Source organism: Vulpes vulpes, chromosome 8, assembly GCF_048418805.1.
Source record: "Vulpes vulpes isolate BD-2025 chromosome 8, VulVul3, whole genome shotgun sequence".
NCBI classification, from domain to species: domain Eukaryota; kingdom Metazoa; phylum Chordata; class Mammalia; order Carnivora; family Canidae; genus Vulpes; species Vulpes vulpes.
Window position 1 is genome coordinate 43292938 of NC_132787.1, and position 25961 is coordinate 43318898.

At 52.9% G+C, this 25961-nt stretch overlaps 2 protein-coding genes across 4 annotated transcripts in view; one reads left to right on the top strand and one right to left on the bottom strand.

Moving 5' to 3' along the window:
- CACNA2D4 (calcium voltage-gated channel auxiliary subunit alpha2delta 4) overlaps positions 1–25961 on the bottom strand; it is a 134027-nt gene that overhangs the window by 19618 nt on the left and 88448 nt on the right. The window contains exon 28 of the mRNA XM_025995478.2: positions 288–349. Coding sequence (XP_025851263.1) covers positions 288–349 — 62 coding nt within the window. The remainder of the gene's footprint in view (positions 1–287; positions 350–25961) is intronic.
- Positions 8299–25043, top strand: LRTM2 (leucine rich repeats and transmembrane domains 2). 3 transcript variants are annotated; one of them, XM_025995481.2, is made up of 6 exons: positions 8348–8898; positions 15388–15576; positions 16041–16182; positions 18868–19458; positions 22565–23042; positions 24019–25043. In XM_025995481.2, the coding sequence occupies exons 3-5, from the start codon at positions 16116–16118 to the stop codon at positions 23017–23019; spliced, it is 1113 nt and encodes a 370-aa protein (XP_025851266.1). In that variant the 5' UTR covers positions 8348–8898; positions 15388–15576; positions 16041–16115; the 3' UTR covers positions 23020–23042; positions 24019–25043. The 3 variants fall into 3 exon arrangements, with proteins under 3 accessions (XP_025851264.1, XP_025851266.1, XP_025851265.1); XM_025995479.2 differs by having other exon boundaries at positions 8299–8898; positions 22565–25043; XM_025995480.2 differs by having other exon boundaries at positions 8897–9139; positions 22565–25043.

A 25961-nucleotide genomic window follows, 5' to 3' on the forward strand; every position in this document is an offset into this window, starting at 1 on the left:
CGCTCAGCCCAGTGGGGCAGGGCAGGTGGGAATACTGTGTCCTGCCTGCTCCTGGGTCTGAGCAGAGAGAACGCCCCTGGTGAGGAAGGCCAGGAGCAGAGGTGAGGCCATAAGCAGAGGCACGGGGGACCTGAGACAGGCAGAAAAGAAAGGGATCCAGGAGGTGGGATGCGAGGCAGTGTGGCCACCTGAGGGAGCCAGGGAGCCTAGGGAGCCACGGAGCGGGCCCTCCTCACCGCGGAGCTGTTGGACAGTCCTCTGGCCCTGACCTGGCGCATCACACCCACCTGCCAGGTCGCTGCCCAGAATGTGCGCTGCAGGAACTCCAGCCTCATTTGGACGCCCACCGCTACAAGGAGGTGGGAAGAGGGAGGGCAAGTCCGTGGATGTGTTTTTGGGGAGGGGGTGGTGGGAGGGAAAAGACAATGAGACAAAAGAAAATAGATTCCAGTTAAAGAGAGGAGGTACATCAGCAGGAGCCCAGGGGAGAGCCTAGGAGCTGAGTCAGATGGTAGCCTGTGAGAGCCAAGGCTCTGGTGGGGGGTGGAGGGGCAGGGTGGAGGGGAAGCAGACAGACTGGTGGCTTCTGTCTCACCACAGGTGAGAAAGACAAGGGCCCAGGTTCTAGAGAACGAAGAGTATGGCACTCATGCTCAGATCTTGAGAAGCTCAAAGCAGGTGTGCTAGGCATGTCATTCTCCCCTTTCCAAGTATGGAAAGATTGAGGTAGAGAGACTGAGCCATCTGTTCAAGGTCACAGGACCAAAAGTGGTGGGCTGAGACTGGAATTCAGGGCCTCTCATGGGGCTTTCTAGATTTCACACCTGACAACAGCCTCTCTTGTACCCAATCCCTGCCCTAGGTCTCCCCCACTTTGTAAGAAGGCTCCCTCCTTGCTGAAAGGTGCAATCAGGTTTACCCAGGTTTGTAGGTAGGTTCCAGAAAAACCAGAGATGTTACCAACTGGCAAAAACTACCCTTTGATGATGCCACTTATGAGGGGCTACCCATGCCTCTTTAGTTCCCAAATAGGCTTGCAGGACACAAGCTGGATCTCACAGGCTAAGAGAAATCTGAGGTCAGAGAACATAAAGAAAAGGCAGGTTATATTGAAAAGAAAAAGAACGGAAAAACTAGGTCGACTTCCTACTGTCTGGTATAATAACATCGAAAATTTTGAGTGCCAGGCACCTTCACATCCATAAGCTTATTTCATCCGCACAGCAGACCAGTTCTATTCTTATTGGGGCTTCACAGCAGAGGAAATGGAGGCTTGCAGAGATTACCTGCATGTCACTCAGCCCGGAAAGACAGAACCAGGACGAGGCTGCATCGGTCTCTAAGGCTCTTAACCTCTCTGTTCTCCAGGCCTGACTTGGGTCCCAGCAGTCAGAAAGGAGCTGGTGGGCATGGGCCAGCACTCTCCCACCTCATCTGTACAGTGGGAGTGGAGCTGGGTTCCTGACTGCTCTGCCACATTCGTGAGACATTCTAGTCACTTCGATGACCACTCAGTGGAAAGATTTTCCTTTTTTTTAAAATTAATTCATTATTTTATTTATTTATTTTTTATTTAAAAAATTTTTAAAAGGAAGTGATGTGTTACTTTTTTTAAGGTTTTATTTATTTATTCATGGGAGACACAGAGAAAGAGAGACAGGTAGAGACCCAGGCAGAAGGAGAAGCAGGCTCCATGCAAGGAGCCCGATGTGGGACTCGATCCCGGTACTCCAGGATCATGCCCTGGGCCAAAGGCAGGCGCTTAACTGCTGAGCCACCCAGGGATCCCCTTTTTTAAATTTTTTAAATTGGAGTTCAATCTGCCAACATATAGCATAACACCCAGTGCTCATCCCGCCAAGTGCCCCCCTCAGTGCCCGTCACCCAGTCACCCCATCCCCCTGCCCACCTCCCCTTCCACACTACCCCTTGTTCATTTCCCAGAGTTAGGTGTCTCGTGTTTTGTCACCCTCACTGATATTTCACTCATTTAGTGGAGAGATTTTCTGTCTTGGTCATTCTGACTTCCCCAAACTCAGCAGCTGGCCCTTCTAATGGAACTGGAGTTCAGGTGCAGAGATACAGAATTGCATCCTTTTGTTTTTTCAGTATAGAATGATCATAGACAAGTTTGATAAGAAAAAAAAAAAAAGAGACCAAGGAAGGGCCAACGGGCCAGAGTTCTGACCCTGGCTTGGCCTGAGCTGTGATCTTTGGAGTTGTTTCTTCAGTTCTAAAATCCATCATACTTATATTTGCCCTAGGAAGGAGTATAAGGTTGAGGCTGAAAAGGATAATTGGAGAATTCTACACTAGAGCTTTGGTTCTTTAACTTTGGCATATGTTAGAATCATCTGGAAGGGAGTGCCTGGGTGGCTTAGCCTGTTAAGTGCCTTCAGCTCAGGTCATGATCCTGAGGTCCTGGGATGGAGCCCCAAGTGGAATCAGGCTCTCTCCTCAGTGGGGAGTTTCCTTCTCTCTCTGCCTCTGCCCCTCCCCCTGCTTGTGTGCTCTCTCTCTCTCTCCAATAAATAAATAAAATCTTAAAAAAAAAAAAGAATCATCTGGAAGGTTTGTCCCTGTCCCAGACAGAGTCTCTTATAATGTCTGGGGGTGGGGACTGAGAATTTGTATTTCTAAAGTGCTCCCAGATGGTATTGATACTCTTGGTCCAGGAACCATGGTTTGGGATCACTGTTGTACAGCAATGCTGTCTGATTGAACTTTCTGAAGTACTGGGGCTGTTCCAGCTCTGCACTGCCTCATACAGTAGCCACGAGTCACGTGTGGCTATGGAGTCCTTGAAATGAGGCTGTTATGACTGAGGACCTGAATTTTAGATTTTTAATTTAATTATAATTAATCTAAATTTAAATAGCTACATGTGGCTGGTGGCCACCATATTGGATAATGCAATTCTAGGGGGTCATATGGATTTACAGATGATGGTTCTATCATCTGAGAGGCCCTGAGAGGGCCTGAGAGGTCCTCACCTCCCTTGGAGTCTCATGGCAGTTCTATGGCTAGAACTATGGCTAGCCTTCTAATTTTTTTTTTTAAAGATTTTATTTATTTATTCATGAGAGACGCAGAGAGAGAAGCAGGCTCCATGCAGGGAGCCCGATGTGGGATGTGGGACTCGATCTTGTGACTCTAGGATCCTGCCCTGGGCCTAAGGCAGGTGCCCAACTGCTGAACCACCCAGGCATCCCTATGGCTAGCCTTCTTGAATAGGTCCCATAATATGGGAAGTTGAGTTCTCTCTGCACTTCTTTGTTGCTTCAAGGTCCAATGGCTGAAAGGAGTGGGTGGGAAGGGCACAGGTACATAGACTTCTTGGTCCTGACCAAAACAAAAGACACATGGACACAGCACATGATCAACACATGAGGCTCATGCTGGAGGGCCCAGTGCTGGTTGTCACATTCCTTTCTCTCTCTCATGGTTCCCTCTAACCCCGCAGGGGGCTCCTCCTCAGTGCTCCGCCCCCCTTATTCTTCCTTTTAAGATCATCCTTGATACTCACTTTAGATAATTGCTACAGGTGAACCTGTAGAAAAAGGCTGAGAGAAAGAAGAGGCATCTTCTACAAATTGTGAGAGAGGAGTCACATTAATGCTTAGAATGATCAAATCTTTGGGATTTAGGAAGGCTGATTTACCCGTCCTTGGCTTCCATGGCCAAAGTTCTTTCAGCCTATTCCTAGAGGAAGACTGACTCTCTACCGGTGTTCAGAGCCAAGGTGCCTAGAATCATGACATTCCTGAGCTCAAAAAAGTCTATGATTCTAACAGAGTCTCGAGATGGTGGGGGTTAGTTTTTCCCTAATGAGACAGGGTTTTGAGGCTCTTGAATAGAAATAGGAGGAGTGGGGAGCAAAGCAGATTCTCTTCCCCTAGGTTCTCTCTGCTGGTGCATAAGCTCCTCTGAGGTCCTTCACCATCCGGGTATCCTTTGTAGAACCTAGGACATTCCAGCTGCTAACTGCATCTCCACACTTGAGTCACCAAGAACTTTTCAAGCTTCACATGTTTGAAACTGAACTCTGGGGACACCTGGGTGGCTCAGCAGTTGAGTGTCTCTGCCTTTGGCTCAGGTCGTGATCCCAGGATCCCAGGATCAAGTCCCACATTGGGCTTCTTGCAGGGACCCTGCTTCTCCCTCTGCCTGCGTTTCTGCCTCTCTCTATGTCTCTCATAAATAAATAAAATCTTAAAAAAAAAAAAAAAAACACCAAAACTGAACTCTGGATTTCCTCTCCAAAATGTGACCCTTTTTAAGATTTCATCATTTGGGGCATATTCTACTTAATTGTTAATCATTTTTCTTCATCCCACCCAAGTTCTGTAGGCCTGATTCCAAAACATCATGCTGGGATGCCTGGGTGGCTCAGCAGTTGAGCATCTGCCTTCAGGTCAGGTCATGATCCCAGGTCCCGGGATCGAGTCCCACATTGCGCTCCCCACAGGGAGGCAGCTTGTCCCTCTGCCTGTGTCTCTGCCTCTTTCTCTCTGTGTCTCTCATGAATAAGTAAAATATTTAAAAACAAAGAACAAAAAAACAAAACACCATGTCTGTCTGCTCCACCCTCCCCTGCTACCACCCTGGGCCAACCCAACATCTCTCATTTGGATTAATGGGCTAGGCCCCTAGGCAGCCTCTCTGTTCTCCAATAACCATGACAGTGATCTTTCTGAAGATCAAATTATGTCACTCCCTTGCTTAAGGCCTTCTAATGCCTTTCCACTGCTCTTGGAACAAAAATCTAAACTCCTCTGTAATATGGCCTCAAAACCCACAGAAGCTGGCCATGCTCTTCTCTCTGATTTCAACCTGAATCATCTTCTCCCTCAAACATGCTAATCTTGCTCCCACCTAGGGCTTCTGCATCAGCTGTCCTTCCTTCCTGGAATGCTCTTCCCTTAGAACTTTACATGGCTGGCTCCTTCTTGTCATCAGATCTCAGCCCAAACATCACCTCCTAGAGAGGCTTTCCCTGACCTCTCCTGATAGAGCAGCCCACCCCTTCACCCTTCATTCTAATTTCATCATTCTTTTTAGTTTCTCAGCAATATGATTTATTTATTTTATTCTCATTTATTGCCTCTCTCAACTTATTGGCGTGCGGGCTAATATCAGGCAAGGGGGAGTGAATTCTGATCCCTTGTACCTAGCATCGTACCTAACACATTGTGGGGCTCCAAAAATATTTTTTGATTTAAATAAATTAATATTTGTGAATTCCATTGAGCCAGCTACTTGACCAGAAGCAAATTCTCTAAGCTCTCTCAGTCTCGTCCCTTACTTTTAGTATTCAGGTCCATGCTGAACTCCTTCCTCCCATAGGGAGCCTTACCTTCTTACAGATCTGGACTTGAGACCCTGAGATGTAGCTGTGCTCTGATTCCCTGAAGGCTTAGGAGGGGACTCACTAAGAAACAGGAATTTCAGGTGAGAGACCAAAAGAACATGGCAGGAAGCACTAGATCCTGACAGCAGGGGTTGGGATGGAATGAGGGAGGTAGTGGGGAGCATGGGAGCGTCTTCAACAATACACTGTCTGTCCTGCCATGCTGAATGGCTTTCATCATTTCAAATCCTGTTCAACTCATGCCTTACAACCCAAACTGTACTCTTCCACCCCAGACACTGAGAGAGCCCAGCCATCTCTCCTGGGAGACCTGCCAGGGTGGCCCTAGGGTCCCAGTACTGCTTGCTCAGGTTGTCGGCCCTTGTCAGAACCTCATTGGACCCCCATCTCAGGGGCACTGCCAGGCTGGCCAGCCTCCCTCCCAGTCCCTCCTATCAGCCTGCTGTGTGTAGGAGATAATGCCTCATGGTATAATGTTTGCAGACATGCTCAGAACTCATGGTGAAGAGAAATCCAAGCAAAGGGGTGGGGGGAATGTGAGGCCCCTGGCCTTTCTGGGCTGCCTCCTCCAGTGGGTTATTAGGATACATACCCACCCCCCATGTGTCATTGTTCCTTGTTTCACAGCCTGATCTTGGTCCCCAGGTCCTGCTACGATCTGATAGAGGGGAACAATGATACCCTCTTCTTCCTGCCCCGAAAGTGCCTGTCCCTTTCCCTCCCCTGGGCCTCCTCTTGCCTTTCCTTTCTCCCCTGCCTCTGCACAAAGGTCTCTGCCTCTCCATGATGATCTCGTGCCTTCCTCCAAAGCAGCTTTTCTTTAAGATCTACTTGGCTGTCAGACAACCTAACAAGAGTCTCAATAAGGCCAAAGGCAGCAGATGGCTTATCAAGATGCACCTTTTTGCTCAGAGTGTTGGCTGTCACCTTGGTGCTGCTTTGTCATCACAGACAGCAAAGCAAAACAGCTATGTGCACATGCAAACACATGCCCATGCAGGGAGAAGAGGTCCCTGTCAGGAGCCACGCTCCCAGGGGTCAGCACCTCTGCATTTTACCCCCTTGCTCTCATATCTACTTTGTCCTTCCCCCTTCTCTGCCCTGATAACTCACCCCAGAGACTGTTTAACTGATCAGGAGCTGGGAGGTTAGGAGGAGCCCATCTTTTATGCTACAAGCTGGGGAGCCAGCAGATGCTCGAGGTCACAGAGTGCCAGTAACAGAAGGGAGACCAAAGATCTCAGTCATTCTACTTCTGCATTCTACAGAGCAGGAAACCTAGGCCCAGGGCTGTCAGGTTCATTAACTAACTAATAGCTAGTTGATGAGCAACAGAGTCTAGACTCACCCTGGGTCCCCTGATGCCTAGGGTTAGGCTCTTCCGTTTTATCCCTCATTCAGCTGACAAGAAGGCACTGGGGCATGGGAGAGGCAGAGTCCCTCTTCTGGAACAGCTCATAGTATATGACAGAAGAGAAACCACATCACAGAAAGCTGGTATACGTTTTCTGTGGTAAGAATCACAAGGGTGGGCAGCCCGGGTGGCTCAGCAGTTTAGCGCCGCCTTCAGTCCAGGGCCTGATCCTGGGGGTCCGGGATCGAGTCCTACATCGGGCTCCCTGCATGGAGCTTCTCCCTCTGCCTGTGTCTCTGCCTCTCTCTCTCTCTCTGTCTGTCTCTCATGAATAAATAAATAAAATCTTTAAAAAAAATAAAAGGAAACATCACACTATTAAAAAAAAAAAAAAAGAATCACAAGGGTGGCCCAAAGAAAGGCTATAGGTTGCAGAGTCCTATAGTCCTATAGGACTATATGTGCTATAGTCCACAAGTCTGTGGACTAGTCAGGGAGACTTCATAAAGAAGGTGACTTTGCAGTTGGGTTTTTAAGAAGGGGAGGATACCCATGGGGAAGGAGAGTGTTCCAGACTCAGGGAAGGAGCTGGAGAAGCAGAGGTCTGTTTAGAGGTAAGTGGGTGCAGTTAGCTTGAAGGGCAGGATGCATGTGACAGCTGCATAGGTGAGGGGTAGGGAAATCCCAGGAGGTAGAAGAGGCTCTCTCTCTCTCTCCTCCTGGGACAGCAGTCTGAGCCCTGGCTGCTGTGTTGACAGGTGCAGGACTGTCTGTCAGAAGCATCCTGAGTCAAGGGAGTTTTTTGACCTGCTTCCGCTTCCCCCCTACATCCTGAAGGTGAATCCCCTTGAGGGATCCAGCAGGTGGAGTGGAAGAGGGACACTGCGGTACACTGACATACTGCCAACATGCCATGCCATCTCCTTGTCAGGTAGATTTTAAGAGATTCAGAGAAGGGTCAACTTAGGGGTCTGTGCTCCAGGCTGGGACTCCTCCTCTGGCTTGGTCTCTGGCTTCCTTTGCCTTTGGATCAGACACTTGCCATCTCTTGGAATGTCAATTTCCCCAACTTCTTTGTCCTGATTGGTTAGTAACGAGACTTCTGAATTCTTGAATGCCAGTCTTTCCCCGTCCATGCCTACCCCATTTAGATGAGAGCAAGGAGCCTAGAAAAGCCAGGTGTGGCAGAGCGGGGCTGCATTTACCCCTGGCTCTTCCAGAGCTCAACCCTGGGGCCCTACAGACAATCTGTCAGCTGGCTGCAGCAGGCCCCTCCGGAATCGCCCTGGTCTGGGGTCACTGAGCCTCAGTGACTGTGTGTGACCATATAACACTAGCTCTGTGTGGCTCAGGACCCCTTTCTGGAGGACTGCCAGGTAGATGGCTGTCCTGTGCACCCCTTCAATTACCCTCTCTGGAATAAATCATCCCAGGACTGGGGAGAGGGTTCAGTTCTTCCTTCTCCACAAGCAGGATGGAGGACACTGCCGGGCGTATCTCTGGCCTAGAGCCAGCTTCCTAGGGGCCTCTGCCTCCTGGATCCTGCCCCTATTTGCCCGAAGGGAAGGGAAGAGGGGGGAGAGACAGGGAGGGGGCGGCGGTCGTGGCGGGGAGGGCTCGGAGCAGAGGGAAGATGGAGGCACCGCGGAGACCGCGTTCCTCCCCTCCAGCTGGAGGCCACTAAGCCGGAGGGCTCTGTTCCTTTGAAGCGCTCACACTTCTAGGGAGCGCGGCCCTGCGGCCGGGGGTGCCCTGGTGCGCGCGTGCGCCTGTGCGCGAGCGCCTTCGCCCGTGTGTGCTGTCGCTGTCATCGCAGAGGTGCCCCAGCTGTCACTCCACTGCTCCGTCTCTGCTCGCGCACACGCGCGCGCCTCCTCTCCCCTGCCTTCCCCTCTCCTGTCTCCCTCCGTCCCTCCCTCTTCCCTTCCCGGTTTATTGACCCGCAGCCCCGTCCACCCGGCGGCGGCAGGCGCTCCCCCACCCCCACCCCACCCCGCCCCCATCCCCGGCTGCGGGCCGCGCGCCCGGTCCCCGCTCCGGGTGGGCTGGGACTCGGTGCCCACCGCGCTCCGCTCGGCAGCGCTGCCTGGATCGCTCCGGGAATGCTGGGAGGGTCTCATTGGACGGTTTGGAGCTACTTGATTTAAGGAGCCTGTGGTCAGGGGGAAGACAGGTGAGTGCTGTGCGCTGGAGGGAAGGCGCGCAGGCCGGTGGGGTGCAGGGCGGCGGGGCCCCAGGGATGGCCCCAGCTTTGCTGGCTCCCCTGGCCCTGCACGGACAGCTGCTGTTACCTCCTGCCTGGGAGCAATCGCTGGGGCTGGGAAAGTGCTGGGGACTGGACATGGGGCGGGGGAGGGGCGGGGGGGGGCGGCAAAGACACAGGACGCAGGGGTACTCGGACCTCAGAGTGCTGGGTAGGTGAGCTGGGATTCTGCTGGGGAGGGGGAAGCTGGGGAAGGAGAGGGGGGAGCAGACCAGTGCCAGAGCCAAATGACAGGCCCGGTGGCATAGAAACCAGTCCCCACAGCATAGGGAGTGCCAGCCAAGAGCCCTGTGCCGTCTGCCTGCCCGGCTCAGCATTCATAGCCCAAGGAGCTCGGGTGCTAGGGGAAAGGTGATGCTGGTGACGGGTCTGGAACGGAGGATGGCTTGGTGGTGGGGGGTGGGCAGGCTGGGGGACTGTGCTGTGAGTGTGGGAATAGACCTTGGGGACTGGCCCCTTTGCAGGATGCCCTCAGCATGGGATTGCTGGCCTTCAGGCAGCTGTCCTTGGACAAGGGTGCAGAGGAGCTTTTCCCCTGAGCTGGACAGGGCCCCACGCAGCTGTGGGAGAAGCCTCCCTGGTGGGGGTGTGGCTGGGAATGGACAGGGAGAAAAGCCTTGCAGCTCTTCCTTCGCAAGCCTGAAGCCCTGCTCCCAGCCCCCCAGGGGCCCAGGGACAGGAGGTGGACACAGGCTTGTGAGAACTCGCCCAGGGTGTCCACCAGCTGCATCCTGGGCCCTCTGTCTATAAATGGGTTGGGAAGGCCCAACCCTTATGTGGACTCAGCCTAGGGTGAGTGGATGCTGTACAGCCAGGCCATGCCTACCTGGCTTCCTGACCTAGTGGGGCACCAGCATCCTGAGTTGGAGGAGGAAAGAGGCTCTCAGCAGCCCTGGGGCCATTTTGACAATGTAGAGAGGGTGGCCTGGCCAGGGATCCCAAGAGCCCAGCTCAGTTCCAGGGGATGGTGGGGGCAGGGTGGTGGTGGTGGTGGTGAGGGTGGCACCTGGCTGTCAGGGTGCATTGGGCATTGCCTTGGCATGACTCAGATTGACACCCAGAAGCTTAGATAACTAAATCAGCAGGAGGTGGGGGGAGGAGGCTGAGCACGTGGAGGGGGCGGGGAAGTCCAGCAGGAGGGAAACCCAAAGCAGCTTCCTGCTCTTCCCACCCCACCTCCCCACTGCCATAGTCTCTGGCACTGCCAAAAGAGGGAGCCCAGGAAAGCCAGCCTGGGGGTGGCAGGAGAAAGGGGAGGTTTCTTAAGCAATTGATCTGGTTTCTTGTTTGGCTGGAATCTGTGTTTGGGGCCTGGATGAGCAAACCTTGTTCCCATTTCATAGGCACCAAAGCCAAGGAGGGGCTGTGTGGAGCTGCTTTGGGCAGAATGGGTAGCATGGGAGCTTCCCTTCTTCTACCCCAGATCAGGTTTCTCCTTTCCCCTGCCCCAGACCACGGCTTGAGCCTAGATCCACAGCCTCAGTGAGCGTGAGCACACTTGGTTTGTTCCCAATAGAGAGGGGGCTCCAGGGAGGAAAGACTCAGGGGGTTCTCCATTCAGATTCCTAGAAGATCTGTTTGGGATCAGGAGTATTCCACAAGGAAACCAGGAGGCAGGCAGCTTGGGGTGAGAATGGGGTATGCGCTTGAAAATGAATCAGGAAGGTTGGCCAGTTCCAAGTAGAGATAGATTTTTTTTTTTGTGATAGATTTTTTTTTTTTTTTAAACCTGCTTCCGTGCTGCCTGGGCAGTGTGTGTTATGGGGGTGACAGGCAGGAAGAGACTGGGAATGTTTCTTGGAAGGGCCCAGATGGCCAGACTGGAGGCAGTAGGCAGGGAGCCCAGCCCACCTAACAGGGCTTAGCTTGGGCCACCCTACAGTCCAGGTCCCTCCCCACCCTCTTGATGTGTCTCATGGGCCCGTGACCTTCACCTGTCTGCAGGTGAAGTGAGTGTGCAGGTGGCCACGAAGGCCCTTCTAGCTTCTAAGTTCTGTGGGTCTTGGATGCTGAGGGTGTGCAGAAGCCCTGTCCTCATCTAGGGACACTTGACCAAAGGGAGGTACTAGGGGGGTGAATGGCAGTACCAGCATGATGTCCGAGGAGTCAGGAACCCCCAGGCTGGGAGACACAATGGGCATTGAATGGGTGTGTGGTTTGGACACTTGACCTGGGGAGACGGGCATGACAGAGCATCAGAGGGAGGATGTAGACACCAGGCTGGAGGTAGGTGTGTTGGCGTTTCTAGCTGCGGTCTGAGCCAGTCCACTTGGAGGATTAACCCCTGTCTGTAGGAGAAATTGAAGGGGCAGGAGCACAGAGAGGCCACCACCCCACACTATCCTAACTGGAGCACTATGTGGGCTTGGGGGCTCCAGGAGGCTCTCCTCGCCCATGGGACTGAGGCGAGGTGCTCTACCAGGGAAGCAGCTCCCACCTCCTGTCTCCAGGGGATGCTGCTGCACCCACTCAGCTTGGCGGGAGCACGTGGAGTCTTCTGCTCTTACTGCTGCCTCCTGTTCCATCACTACCCTCCACCCCCTGGCTTCCCTTGAGCCTACCCTCCTCACCTCAGCACCCCCCACAACCCACCCAGCTGGAAGGGTTTCTAGAAAGCCCCCTCCACTTCCTTTCCTAAGATCTTGGCCACCTGGGGCTTGCCTGCACCACATCTATGATGTTACTGGAAAGAGGGGCCTGGGAGGGGGGACCGGTCTTGTGTCTCAGTCCTGTACTGCACAGCTGGTTTCTTCACCAGCAGGAGGGGCATCAGAACGCCTGCCTCCTCAGGGCCAGTGAGCCTGGGGATGAGGAGATGCTGCATAACTGGGAAGGACTGTACAAACCAAAGTTTGCCTCCCCCATTTCTGCCTTTCCTTCTTGTACCTGGAACATCCGTGTGTGAGCAGATCAGGAATAGAAGGGACCCAGGAGCCTATAAAGGCAGCTGAGTTAGTAGCTTTGTCACCAGACTGCTCGAACCCAAAGCTGTATTCATTTTTCCGTGGCCTAACCTGAGCCACGTACTTAATTTCCTTTGCCTCAGTTTCCCCCATCTGCAAAGCCTCAGGTGTTCTGAGGATTAGGAACACTGTATGCAGGTGTTTGTGGCTTGGTTATCACCTCTCCCTTTACAGAGGCTTTTTGAAGGAGGTTAGTGTCAGCATCCCTCACCCTATGCCCAGGCCACTGCCAATCCTGAGATGGGGCCTGGCAGACTGACCGGCGCAGGCACCCGGGAGGTAGGTGCCAGGGCCTGCTGGGAGGGACGGGATTTGGGCTTGTGCTGCTCAAACTCGAGTACAGGATCTTGTTAAAATTCAGATTCTAGTTGGGTTGGCCTGGGCTGGAGCCCGGGATTCTGCATCTCAGAAATTCCTAGGTAATGCCCATAGGCCACAAAGGATTCTCAAGGGTTCTCATGACTGCTTGTGGCTCCTGGACCCCACCCTCCACCCTGGTTCTCTCTGCAAAGCCCAGCAATGGAGGCCTGGAGGCCCTGCTGGGGCCCAGCCCTTTTCTCCGGTGTCTGTGTCCCTGGGACTGGGACAATGAGCCCTGTGAGGATCAGAAGCAGATCCAGCATCCAGAGCCACAAGGCTGAGGGACACGGAGAACTATCTGGCAGGACCTGCCTACACTTTTCTTTCCCCCATTCTCCATCCCGGGTGGGGACCTCCCTCTCAGACAGTGCCCATTTATCCCAACACTGGCCAGCACCTGCTACAGCTGCTGCACGTCTAATGTAGGTCATCCCCTTCCTAATGAGGCTAGATACTTCTGGGGTGGGAAGGGGTCCTTTGGTTGGAGGTGTGCTTGTGGGCAAAGGGCAAGGAGCCAGGAAGTGCTAGGCTCTAGCCCTATACCTCCCTAAAGGTTACTCCATGGCACCCAAGGAGGCAGGGTCAGCTCCCTAGGGGGGCACAGGTACCCCTGCACCCTCACACCCTCCACCCCACCCATGGACCTGGGGGACTTTGTTTTCATCATATTTCTCCAGAGATACTGAAGTCAGCAATGTCCCATCACCTTGGAGGACAATGCCCATGGGTCTGCCTTGTGGCAAATTGCCTGACTCACTGTGTACAGGTGATAGCACCCAAGGCTGGGGATGGGGTATCAGAACCTGCTTCAGGCCACTGTCTCCACTGATTGGTGCTCTCTGGTCAACTCCTGGGCTCATTACTGGGGTAATGCTGAGGTCCGGGATGGGTGGGTGGGGTGGAAAAGGAGAGCGAGAGTTGGCTTGAAGCAGAGGAGAGAAGGCTCAGGTGGAAACAGAACCTGGGCTTGGGTGAGGGATTCTCTGCCACCTGTCTCCTTGCAAGAAGCTGGAAAGAGTAGGAGCAGAAGCCTGGACTGGGTCTCCAGCACCCCTCTGGGTGTGAGTATAGAAAAAATTCTAGGGTAGAGGTTGCCCAGCAGGGTTTTTGTTAGACCTTACTTCTAGGTTGGAGGTGTCCCGGTGCATCTGTCTGCTGGGGGCTTTTGCTGGCTGAGTGTCGGCATCTGAGGAGGAGTGCTGGAGGGCTGCCAGCAAGGCATGCATGTGTGTGTGTGTGTGTGTGTGTGTGTGTGTGTGCGTGCCTAACTGCACAGCTCCCTGTGGGTGTGTGTTTGCACCATGTGCTGTTTTGGGAGCTCCAAGCACGTGTCTGGGAGCCTATGTGCACCCTGCTCTGTGCGCACATAAGTGTCTCCCCATAAGGGCTATTGCTGGGTGGCAGTCACCAGGGAGTGGATGAGCAGCCAGACTCAGAAGCCCATGACCTGTCTCCAAGCTGGCATGTGACCCTCGGTGAATTGGTCGTCATCTCCATGCCTTGGATGCCCACTAACCTGCCTAATGTCATGTGGGTGCTGTGAACTCTGGATGTGAGGGTTCTCACTGGAGTGAGAGATTGTCTGAGGGTCAGGGCCTGCAGGACACGGAGAGGGTGGTGCTGCTGGCCATGGTAGAGGTCCATGAGGGCTGTGTGTGTGAGCGTGCCTGGGCAGGGACATCCTGTTGATGGGCCATCTGCTCAGAAATGGAGGAGACCCATGGGTGAGGTTGGTGGGACCAGGAGGGCGACATTACCTAGAATTGCTGTGAGCTGCTGTCCCCTCCCAGCGGAGGAACTGGGGCTTCCTCACACTTTTCTTGGGCTCAAATCCAAGCTGGGCACATTTGCCTGAGTTATTTCTAAGGTAATGTGTACTAAATATAGTAAATGTTAACTTTCTTCCCTTAATTAAGTGGATCCACGCAGAGATTCACCCATGAAATATTACTGTCACCACTTGTAGAGATAAGATAACTGAGGCTCAGAGAGTTTACATGGTTAACGGTCTCACAGCTAGGGAGCGGTGGGACCCGGCCATGAACCAGAAGCCTGCCTGCCTGATCTGGAGAGAGAGCAGATGGAGAAGACACCTGAGCTGCTCCAAGCATCTCCTTCACGCCTCAGCCCAGGGCCTGGGGAGGAAGCAGTGTGGGGAACTGGACTGCCCCCCACACCCTGTGTCAGGGCCTAGTTGTGACTCGTCTGCCAGCCCCTGGAGGCCTACATGACTGGACATCCCTCTCCCTGCCCCCTCCCCCATGGAGGGGGGCGAAAGAGAAAGCCAAAGACCACCCCCTCCCCACCCCAGGCTGCCCTTGCCCGGAGCACTGCTCAAGGTCCTGTGGGGGTTGCTGTGTTTTTAGTGGGTTTTGTCACTCAAGGCAGCTAGATTCAAGAGTGGGGGCTGGGAAGCCACTGAGAGACACCAGGAGCTGCAGCGGACCGAAATGCCTGAGGGAAACCCGCTTCAGCTTCACTGGATGCAGAGATTTCAGAGCTGAATGAGTTAGCTTCCCAACAGGCCCCTCCACCTCCTCAGCTGCCTGCTTAACTCTGCCCCTGGCTCCTTGCAAGAGGAGGTGGCAGGGGGAGATGGGAGGTTGCACCCCAGCGATCAGGGTCATGGAGGGATGAACAGGTGACCAGAGGAGCCAGCAGGGAGCAGTGGGCTGATGGGCTGCTGCCCTTTGGGAGTGGGAGGGCTGGACTGCCGGCAGTCTTCTCTTCCCCTCCTGTCCCCTTCCCCACCTGTCCCCGCCTGTGGCCTGCTGCAGGGGCAGCCACTGCAGCCTCCTTTCTCATCCCTCAGATGGGGCTGGGAGAGTGGAGGCTCTGTCCCCTGTCTGAGGGAACTTTGCCATACCAGGAAGCAAATGGGGGCCAGAAGAGGGCCCTCGTCCCTCTCATTAGTCACACAGTTGGGGCAGCGCAGGTCCTGAGACCCTAGACAGGATGACTACCTCCCTTTTGTCATCTGCAAGAGAAACCTGCTTTCTTGCCTCTGCGGACCTGCTCCCAGCCCTCCTTCTGCTCCGAAATCTCATCCTCTGCTTCCTGTCCCTATCTCCTGCAGGAACAGCTGCTGCGGCATGAACTCCCTGAGCTGATGAGTCTTATTATAGACCAGCGGGTGGAAGACAGAGCACCGCACCTCACCTCTCTGGCGAAGGTGGAGGGGAAGCAGGAGGCCATCAGGTGGCAAGAGCCGGGCCTGGGCCTCACACCCGACACAGAAGCACACTCTGCCTCCCCGGGGGCCATGGTAAGAGCAGCGCTGGGACTGGCAACAGTGTCACTGTGGCCTCGCTCCGCTTGCCTAGTTGATACGTCTCTCCACATCTCCACCTGTGACGTAGGGAGGCCATATCACTCCCGAAACATTTTAGAGATCAACAACACACCAGAGAGGCACCAAGAGAGGTGGGGTGTGTGTGTGGGGTGGCAACGGAGAGGCCACTTTCAGAGTCCCGAGGGCAGAGCTCAGCACCCTGCCCTCCTTGCCACTGGGTCACCCAAGGAAGGGGAAGGTTTCCTGGCTTCTCTGCCCCTCATTCTCCTTCCCCCACCCAGGGAATCATAGCTAAGAAGAACAGGGGAGGGGATGACAAGCAGTGTAAAGAGACACCAGGTCCTCTCCCTAACCCCTGGGCTGGACCAGGGCCTAGAGTGCCTGCTCAGCTCACCTCTCTCTCTCTCTCTCTCTCTCTCTCTCTCTTTCTCTCTCAGGACTGACAGGTAGCACACACCGAGGGGCTCGTCTATCCCCAGAGGTGCAGGGCCGTAAGAGCTGCGGCATTCACCATGCTGGCCCGGGGCAGTAGCCCCGAGCAGAGGACCAGGCTTGCCCTGCAGTGGAGGCAGATCTCCTGTGAGTATGTAGGGCAGGGGCAGGTGGCAGGGGCTAGCTTGGTGCACAGGGATGCATGCCAGGCTATAGGAAGCTCTGATCTTCCTGGGATGCCCAAGGCCTGGGAAGCCAGTTTTGCCCATGGTACTGGCATCTGTGGCAGCCAAAGAAAGAGTTGCCACTGACAGCTTTTGTGGTTAAATTGGGAGCTGGAGGCTGTGACGGGTGGTTCTGTGTCTCCAGGTGGGTCTGCTCTTGTGCCCAGGAAGTCCACCCCCATGCCACTCCCAGCGGTCTGGCTTGTGAGAGCCCTGCTGCCCTGATGGCAAGTCTCCCTCTTGTCTTCCACTGGCTAGGTGAATCTGGAGACTTCTGTCTCAGTCTTCCTGATTCTGAAATGGAGGGAACTAGAGAGCTCTTGGATTGTGGTGTTGGAAGGACCCTAGGGGTTAGATCCCAGCCCTCCTTCTGCATATGGGGAAATTGAAACCTCCATTTCCCATGAGAAAGCCTTGTAAGTTGTAAGGCTAAAAGAAGCCCTGAGAATTTTCCTCATATGAGGGAAAGGGCCCAGGTCAGTGAGGACTGGTTTGCCCAAGGCTCCATGGTAAGAGGTAAGAAATGGTCCTGAGGGACATTATTCTACCTGACTTCTCCCCTCATATGCTTGGCCCCACGACATAAGCAGCCTGAATTATTCACCACGTGAGAGTGGCTGATCCCCAAGCCACTCAGATCCCATTTCAACCGCATTCTAGAATCACTCAACACCTCACAATACAGGATTATGTTTTCGTGTCAGCAGAGCTTTTATGTCACCCTGAATTTCTCAGGGGTCAGGGGGATAGTGGCTTCTAGTTATGTTGATCCTTGTGTGAAGGAAGCTGGATAGAATGAATTTTTGTCTGGAGAAAGTGAAGTCTGAGGAATGTTTATTTTCAGATGGCATGGTTGGGGGTAGAGTGGGGCAGGCTGACCTGGTAGCAGAAGGGTTTGGAGGGGTAAGAGCCATGGCCATGACTGTGCTTGTTCCTCTTGAGATGAGGAGGCTCAGGTGTCAGCCTTGCAGACTGCCTCTTAGCTGTCACTGACCCTGCAAGTGGGAGGAGGCAGTCCCATACTGTCCCTTCAAGTTCTGTTCTTAGGGACACCAGACAATCAGACATTACCAGACAAAGACTCAAGACCATCCTATTCAGGCACTCAAGCTGGGGTGGCTGCTGCCTCTCTGAGTGGGGTCACCTGGCCCATGAACTGGGTCCGAACTTCTCCATCACTTCCCTGGCTAGAGTCTTTCCTCTGGGCCTCTCTTTCCAAAGGAAAATGGCTACACTGCTGCTTCCTTCTTCTCTGCACCCCTGCCCCCAACTTGGAGCTATACTAGGCTGAGACATGCCACATGCAGAAGAGAGAGAGCACAAAAGGGCACTCCCACCCTTGCCCCTACAACCTCCCATGTGCTGACAGCTCTGCACCGATCCCACATCCAAGAGGGAGCCAGTAATTTGCCAGACGGGGTGCTGACTTGGTGAAGCTGAACTATTTTGAGCGCATCCCTTTTTTCTTTCACAGTGAGCAAACTTCCATGGTACTCAGGAACACCTGAGAGGAGTTCTGCAGTACTCTGAGAAAGGGCTGCTGGGCACTGAAATGAGCTGCCCTGTTATAATTATTCTCTGAGGGTCCCCAGCCCTTCCCAGGCCAGACTTTGAGGTTGCTCGCTCAGAGGGGTTCTGGGAAAAACATGGGTCTACAAAAGGAATCCTATTAATGGGTCCAGCCTGCAGAAATGCTATCCTGCAGCCCTTAGAAACAGGAGCCAAACTTAAGTGCATGGCTGGTTTTAGGATGGAATAAATATGAACCTTCTCCTGGAACCTGTGATCTGCAGTGGCTTGTGCCCAAGTGTGCTTCAGCATGGAAGTGGATTTGTGCATCATATCCTCATATTTCCTCAGTGGTCTTTGGAGCGGGACCCTAGAGGGGCCCAGGCTCCTGATTTCCATGCTAAGTTACCACCTGCACCCCCTTGGATTTGGGATTTGTGCAGATCTGACTGCACATGGGAGGTGGGACAGGGCGGGGGCAAGAGTGCCCCTTGGTGTTTTCTCTCTTCCACATGTGGTGTGTCTTAGCCTAGGGCAGCTCCAAGTTGGAGGTGGAGGTGCAGAGGGGAGGGGAGCAGCAATATAGTCATTTTCTTTTGGAAAGAGAACCTTCCTCTGTGACACTGGGAGAGGAACAAGGGAGCAAGTTTCTTTGACACCCTTACATCCTTTGTTTTGTCAACATCTATGGTACCAGTGGGGCCCAAGCTCCCAAGGAGATCAACCATGGGAGGCCCCATGAGCCGGGGCATCTTTGTGGAACAGTATGTTCGTCCTCTGGACTCCAGCCTGCCATTCTGCAGGATTGTACTCCACTAAAGTGATTTCTTTGCCAGAAAGCTTTGCTGTGAGGCAAGAAGCCCTGCTGACACCGTGTGATGTCCAATAATATAGATGTGCTTTGGGTTTGTTAATTATCTTTTTATGTGGTCGGTAAAGGTTTCTGCTATCGATTGTGGCTTGGGCTAAAGCAGATAAACTCAAGAAGCCATTATGATACAAATTAGAAAGGAGGGAATGGAATGGAAGCAGGACGTGGTACACCCCCCGCCCCCCGCCTGTTGCTTTCTTCCCACCCATCTGTCCCCCTCCCTTCCAGGGATTGCCTGCTGGATCACCCTGTATGCTGTGGAGGCCCTCCCTGCCTGCCCCTTCTCCTGTAAGTGTGACAGCCGCAGCCTGGAGGTGGATTGCAGTGGCCTAGGCCTCACCATGGTGCCCCCAGACTTGCCTGCTGCCACCCGAACCCTCTTACTCTTGAACAATAAGCTGAGTGCCCTGCCAAGCTGGGCCTTTGCCAATCTGTCCAGCCTCCAGCGGCTGGACCTATCTAACAACTTCCTGGACCAGCTGCCCCGGTCCATTTTCGGGGACCTGACGAATCTTACGGAGCTGCAGCTGCGCAATAACAGCATCAGGACCCTGGACAGGGACCTGCTGCAGCACTCGCCCCAGCTCCGCCACCTGGACCTGTCCATCAACGGCCTGGCCCAGCTGCCCCCTGGCCTTTTCGATGGACTCCCAGCTCTGCGCTCTCTGTCACTTCGCTCCAACCGTCTGCAGAACCTGGACCGGCTGACGTTTGAACCCCTAGCAAGCCTGCAGCTGCTGCAGGTTGGGGACAACCCATGGGAGTGTGACTGTAACCTGCGTGACTTCAAGCACTGGATGGAATGGTTCTCCTACCGAGGTGAGCACAACTAGTCCTACCTGGGTGTGAGGAATGGGAGAATCACACCTGGCCCAACACGTTTCCTGGAGGCTGGGCGCTGACTCAGGGCCAAGGTCCAGGGTGAAGGGGGTGGCCCTGCCTCTCCACCAGCTCTGGGCTAGAGGGGTCTCAGCCTGGGCTCCAAACCACCAGCAGGGGAGAGAGGCTGGTGCCACTTTCAGTCCTCCTCCACGGCTCCAAGCTCCTCTCTGTGTGCTCTTCCCAGCTCCCAGCCTCTCTTCTTCTTTTTCTTTCAGACTGACTCACTGTAACTTGATCTCACTTCTGTAGGTATCATGGGGCAACTTTTTTTCTTTGCATCCCACTAGGTAAGCCTCTGGGCTTCCCTGGCATGGTAGGAGGAAGAAAAACCTCCCTTGCTCTTCAGAATAATACAAGAATTTCTTAAATATCCACAGTTTTAGGAGGGTGGAATATAATTTAAATCCACAGATAAAAACCAAATTTTCATTTTGATGATGATCTCAAGTCTCATTCTCAATAAATTTTATATTCAAAGCTTTTAATAATAAGCCAAATGGCTTTAATTTTACTCTTTCCCTTCCCAGATTTGTCAATCTGGGAATGTTCTAGAATAATCCATAAAATGATTAAATGGAATGAAAAGGAGGGCAAGAAAGTGAGGGTAGTGATTAAAAGTACCAGAATGGGTTTGAGTTGTAGCTCTTTCACTTACCAGCTGTGTGATCCTGAGAAACCTCTCTGTGGCAGTGTCCTTATTTGCAAAATGGGCAAGTAACAGCTATCTGCTAGAGTCATTGTAAGGATTAAATAGTAATGCATGTGGGCACTTCAGGGGCTCTGTCAGTTAAGGGTCTGCCTTTGGCTCAGGTCATGATCCCAGGGTCCTGAAATAGAGAGCCTGCATCATCACATTGAGCTTCCTGTTCAGTGAGGAGCCTGCTTTTCTCTCTGCCCCCTCCCCCCACTTGTGCTCTCTCTCTCTCTCTCAAATAAATAAAATAAAATAAATAGTAATGCATATAAAGTCCCGAAAAGTACATGGCATAAAACAAGTCCTCCATAAAATGTACTCGTTTATTTGTCCATTTGCTAGTGGTAGTCATAATATTAAATAGACTTAAGAAGACATAATTTGGTGTCCAGCACAAAGGAGATGCTCCGTGAGCATTTGCTGAATGAATGAACCAATGTGAAAAGAATGCCAATCCTCTTCAGCTTACTCCTTTCGTTTCATATCCAGTCACAATCTCAATTATTGGCATGATATTCTCATGTATAAAGTGCCATAGATGTTTATCATTATGATAATTTTTCCCATTTTTGTGAGTTGGGAAATAACGAGTAATACTTATATAGTTTCTACATTATAAATATCTTTTCATGTACATTATCAATTTTAATCCTTATGAAACAGGTAATTGAGTTAGCCATTCTTATTTTATGGTCAAGAAAACCAAGACTCACATGCAATTAAATAAGTTAAATAATTCACACAAGATGACATGGCTATGATTCAAACTTAGGTCTTTGAGCAAGAAGATGAGGTTGCCCCTATCTCAACACCCCATCCCTACCTGTACAAAGGTGGCCCTTGGAAACACTGTGGTGGATGTAAGACTTGCCTTTGGGACACCCAGGCAGTCAGTGGCACAAGGGAGCTAGAGGCCAAGTGTCTTCAGCTCCATGTGTTATCCCTAGGCAACATCCTTGTCCTTTCATATAGTTATCAGGAACTAAGTTCTCAGCACAAAAGGGCATAGAATGGGAATGCATATTTTTGGAACTTTTTTTTTTTTTAGGATTTTATGTATTTATTTGTGAGAAACAGAGAGAGAGGCAGAAACACAGGCAGAGGGAGAAGCAGGCCCCCCACAGGGAGCCTGATGTGGGACTTGATCCCAGGACCTTGGGACCACAACCCAAGCCGAAGGCAAACGCTCACTGAGCCACCCAGGTGCCCCTGGAACTTTTCAATAGTACAGTTGTTTTCAACCTTGCACTTCTTAAAAAAAAATCCTGGGATGTTTTCATCAACATCTCAGGAAAAGAATATCTGTTGTATGAGGAGACTTGCAACAGCTGCTCTGGGAGAAGGAACAGGCAATGAAGGAATGGCAGGAGCCTGTTCAGCAGGAGCCATTTGGGAAGGGATCTCTTGCCTGCATCTAGATTTCACTGGAAGCTGATAGAGGGACAAAATCTGACTTTGACTTCCTACAGAATTTTCCATAGCAACCTTCTCTCTGGCCCTACCTGTGTTCTACATCTGCATCCTCTCATGACTTGACTATAGTTTGGCTTCACCGTGGTCCAGCCTCACTATTGTCATGATGAGCCTGTGCACCTACTGCTGCCCATATCCCCTCATTAGCATAGGCACCCTCTCCTTTGCCCTCATGGGTCTCAGGGTACCCTCCCAGGGTGCCACTGTACTCAGAGATGCTGTGGTCAGGGGTGCTGATGGGCTATTGGATTGCTCTTGGGGAGGAAAGGGAAAACATTCTCACCCAACTTTTTTACTCCCCACTCTTGGGCAACTAAAAGGTTCCATATGGAAGAGTGGTGGCTGTGGCAGTGGCTTTTGACTTGTCCTTTTTTTGAGAGGGAGGAACTCTGTAAGGATAAGATACAGTGGAGAACAGTGTTCTGGACTTACACGTGGCCGTGAGCAGGGGTGGAGAGAGGAGCAGAACCACAGCCTGAGCGGGGCTCCTGGCTCTCTGTGCATGGCCAAGTCTCCCTTGGGTACCTCCTCAGGTTAGCACTGCTGTACTCTTGTGGGTCAGTTTGACTCTGGGGAGAGCAGGCTTGACAGAGATGGTTGTGTTTTTCTCTAAAATGGAAATAATGGCAATATCCATCTTCTATGGCTTCTGTGCAGATTAATGACATGATATATGTACCTCACCTATCATGGTCCTTGGCTTAATAAATGCTAGCTGTTTTTCTCCCTTCCTGTCCTATTGATGGGATTCCAGGACTGATTTCATTCCCCATAGAAACTAGACCTTCAGGGACTCTGTTTTGGGGACTTGGGGATGGGGAGAGGGAGTCCAGGTCAGCCTGGTCAGCTCCTCCTTTTTTTCTCCCCTGGATGCAGGGGGGCGCCTGGACCAGCTTGCCTGCACCCTACCCAAGGAGCTGAGGGGGAAGGACATGCGTGTGGTCCCCATGGAGATGTTCAACTACTGCTCCCAGTTGGAGGACGAGAATAGCTCAGCTGGGCTGGATATTCCTGGGCCACCCTGCACCAAAGCCAGCCCTGAACCCGCTAAGCCCAAGCCAGGGGCTGAGCCCGAGCCCGAGCCCAGCACAGCCTGCCCCCAGAAGCAGAGGTATCGGCCGGTGAGCGTGCGGCGGGCCATTGGCACAGTGATCATCGCGGGGGTTGTGTGCGGCATTGTCTGCATCATGATGGTGGTGGCTGCTGCCTACGGCTGCATCTATGCCTCCCTCATGGCCAAGTACCACCGGGAGCTCAAGAAGCGGCAGCCCTTAATGGGGGACCCGGAGGGTGAGCATGAAGACCAGAAGCAGATCTCTTCTGTGGCATGAGAGCCCAGCCCCACTTGGCCTAGGTAGGACGGGCAGGGAGAACTTGCTGGGGATCGCTTCAGTAAGGGCTGGCCCTTCCCTCCACCACAGTCCCATCTTCCACCTTCCTCCCCAGCCCTCCAGCAAACAAGCCACAGTGCAGCCATCACCAAGAACTTCCAAGTCTCTGTGGGAGCTGCCCTTGTGCTAAAGGTTCCTGCTCATGCCTCTCTCTGGGCCACCAAGTCTCTGGAACACCTGAGGGATCTCCCTAAGCTTCTGGCCATAGAGAAGAAAGGATATGTATGCAAGTAGAGGCTTCTGGATTCAGTGTTCCCCTGTTGTCCTTCCTGCCCTAGGTGTAGTCACAGCTGGGTAACTCTCCCTACCTCCTGCTCATAGCGCCTCATCGGTACACAGGTGTGGGGAGGAAGAAATCTGGGGGCCAGGGCTCAATTTCCGTGACCTTCTTCTAAGTCAGGAAGATGCTCTCAGCTGCCCTTCAGTGTCAGATTCGGGTCCAGCCTTCAACTGCTAGTACTAACGTACAATCACACCAACCCTGGCATCTGGATCCAGCACTTAGGAACACAATTCTAATACACTCCTTCTGTAGGAGCCAGCCAGGCCCTCTACCTGCCACAGGCCACACCAACCACACTGCGCCTGGCTTCACTCATTCACTCTCACACAGACTCAGCATCACCAGCGCAATTACATCGATTGGAAATCTCTGTCTGTCTGTCTGTCTGTCTCTCTCACACACACAATCACATGGAGACAGAGGTCATGAGAACTTGGGGAGTGGAGACGTGTTTCCCCCTTGGGTCTCTGACCCTCAGGCCACAGAACCTTTTGCTTGCTTACTACAATCTTCTCAAGTCAACAGGGGGGTGAAGCCCACACCGACAACACAAGGATTCCTTTGTGATCCTCTGAAGTGGGCCAAAGTGGTGCTGCTGGATGAGACTGCCTGTCACCATGGTAACCCTCTCACACCTCTCCTGCTGGGTTTTCCAGGGACACCAGCTCAGAGGGCCTTGAAGCAGCATGTGTGGATGGCAGCCTCCAGAGAGCCCAGGCACATACCACTGGGCGTTTCTTCGGCACTAAGGACATCACCACTGCCAGGCCCCATGGGGACACCCACCAATTCCACTCCTATAGCCTGCAGCCCAAGAACCATTGCTCTGTACCCTTCCCCCTCCCATCTCCCCATCTTCAGCAGCTCTAGGCCTGGGACACCGGGGTGGGTCCTGGATCATGATGGTGGGATCTCAAGGAAGCTTACAGCCTGCCAGCAGACCGCAAGCAGACCCCAGGAGCAGGGCGAGGGCTGCATGTTCTGCCCAGGGGCTTCAGGGGGTGGGGTTTTGTGCACTTAGGGAGCTTCCTGGAGTTTTTAATTGCACCTGGACTGCGTCCAAACCAGAGTATGGGCCAGGGTCCTGTTTGTTACCAGCCTACACCATAGGGGTGGCAGATGAGAAGTTGGCTGTGTGGGGATTTGGGGGTCACTAGTCCCCTTTTATAGGTCGTCCCTCTACAGAGGGAGTTCTGGGTTTCCCTCTGTTGGATACCAGTTTTCCCATGGCTTATCAAGAGTCAGGAGGCATCAGGCTGGTTTCTGGTCTTGCTGGTGGCCCAGGAAGAGGCCTCCAGAACATGAAGGCCAAGGGTCTAAGGAAGGACAGGGCAGGACAGGGCGGCCCACCTTGCCGTGCACCCCCCAATTCTTCCACCTCATGGAGGATCATGGTAGGTGAAGGGGGCAGGCTGGGGGGTGGGGCAGGTACTGCCTCTGAAAAAGGCCAGCCGAGGCCTCAGTGCAGCTGCTGAACATGCCTCCCCGAGTCTGGGGGCATAGTCTTCCTTCTTTTGGCTTTCCAGTTGATACCTGATCTAGGAATTTTCTAAAGGAAAAGGAGGGGAGGGGTGGGTGTGGTCAATGGTGGTATCTTCAGCCTGAGACAGAAGATTTTTAAAGGCAAAATTATATTTCTGGTTTGTTGTTTCAGAAGAACAATAAAGACTGTATTTTCCTATGTACCTTCTGGTTTCCTTGGGTGGGGAGGGCCTGTGGGTGCCGGCACAGTGGCTTCCTGCCCTCTTCCTTCCCTAGGCAGCTGCATGGAGTGCTACAGGATGTCACTGCAATGTCCAGAGCCCCCCAGACAGATAGAAAACTCTTGCCTGAGGCCTCGCCTTGGGGCAGTCCCGGGAGAGATGTGGAGGGCTGGATTAGAACGGGGTCTGTAGCTGAGTGCAGCAAGTTACCCATCGGCTGGGCTGGCCCCACAGTATGAATTCTTGACCTCAGGCTGGTTTCACTGTGCAGTACCCAGATATGAAGGCGAACTGGAGACCTGTTCCTGCCCTATGCCCTCTGTGTGCTCTTCTGCCCTGGCAGTCAAGGACAGATGAACCAATGTGGTAGGAAGGCGTGCATTTGCCCAAAGGACCCCGTTGTGTAGGAGGAGGTGGGAAGAGGGCTCCCTAGGAGCTGCTGATTACATTTTATCAGCCTTGGAGAAATTCAGGGTGTTGTTGACATGAAGGAAGAACCCTATTTAACTTATTATCTTCTTGCACCTTCAGGCCTGACGTTAGGGCTAGGATGATGACACTGTCCACTTTCAAGTATGATCCATCCAGGGCTCTGCAGGTGGGGAATCAGAATTATGACCTCGAGGGCTGGAACTGGGGAGACCAGGAGAGGCCTCTGGGGTTGCTGGTCTACCCCAAGCTGGAGTGACTCACCTCCGGGGCTAGGCTAGCCTCTGGCTGACTGAACCTGGGCTATATGGTTCATTAGTCTTCAGAGACCAAGACAGAATTTTCTCCTTCCTAGCAGCTCTTCTTCAGATGATAGCCCAGTGAGCCCGGAGCAAGCCCTATGGAGAAGTGAGCCACCAAGGTCCCTTTCCTGGAGTTCAGCTGGTCTCCCAGCAGAACTGAGCTGC

Excerpts from the sequence above, each read along its gene's own strand:
- LRTM2 (XM_025995479.2), top strand. The coding sequence starts at position 16,116 with ATGCTGGCCCGGGGCAGTAGCCCCGAGCAGAGGACCAGGCTTGCCCTG. Across the intron at positions 16,183-18,867 it reads GCAGTGGAGGCAGATCTCCT|GGATTGCCTGCTGGATCACC; the intron begins GTGAGTATGTAG and ends CCTCCCTTCCAG. Across the intron at positions 19,459-22,564 it reads GGAATGGTTCTCCTACCGAG|GGGGGCGCCTGGACCAGCTT; the intron begins GTGAGCACAACT and ends CCCTGGATGCAG.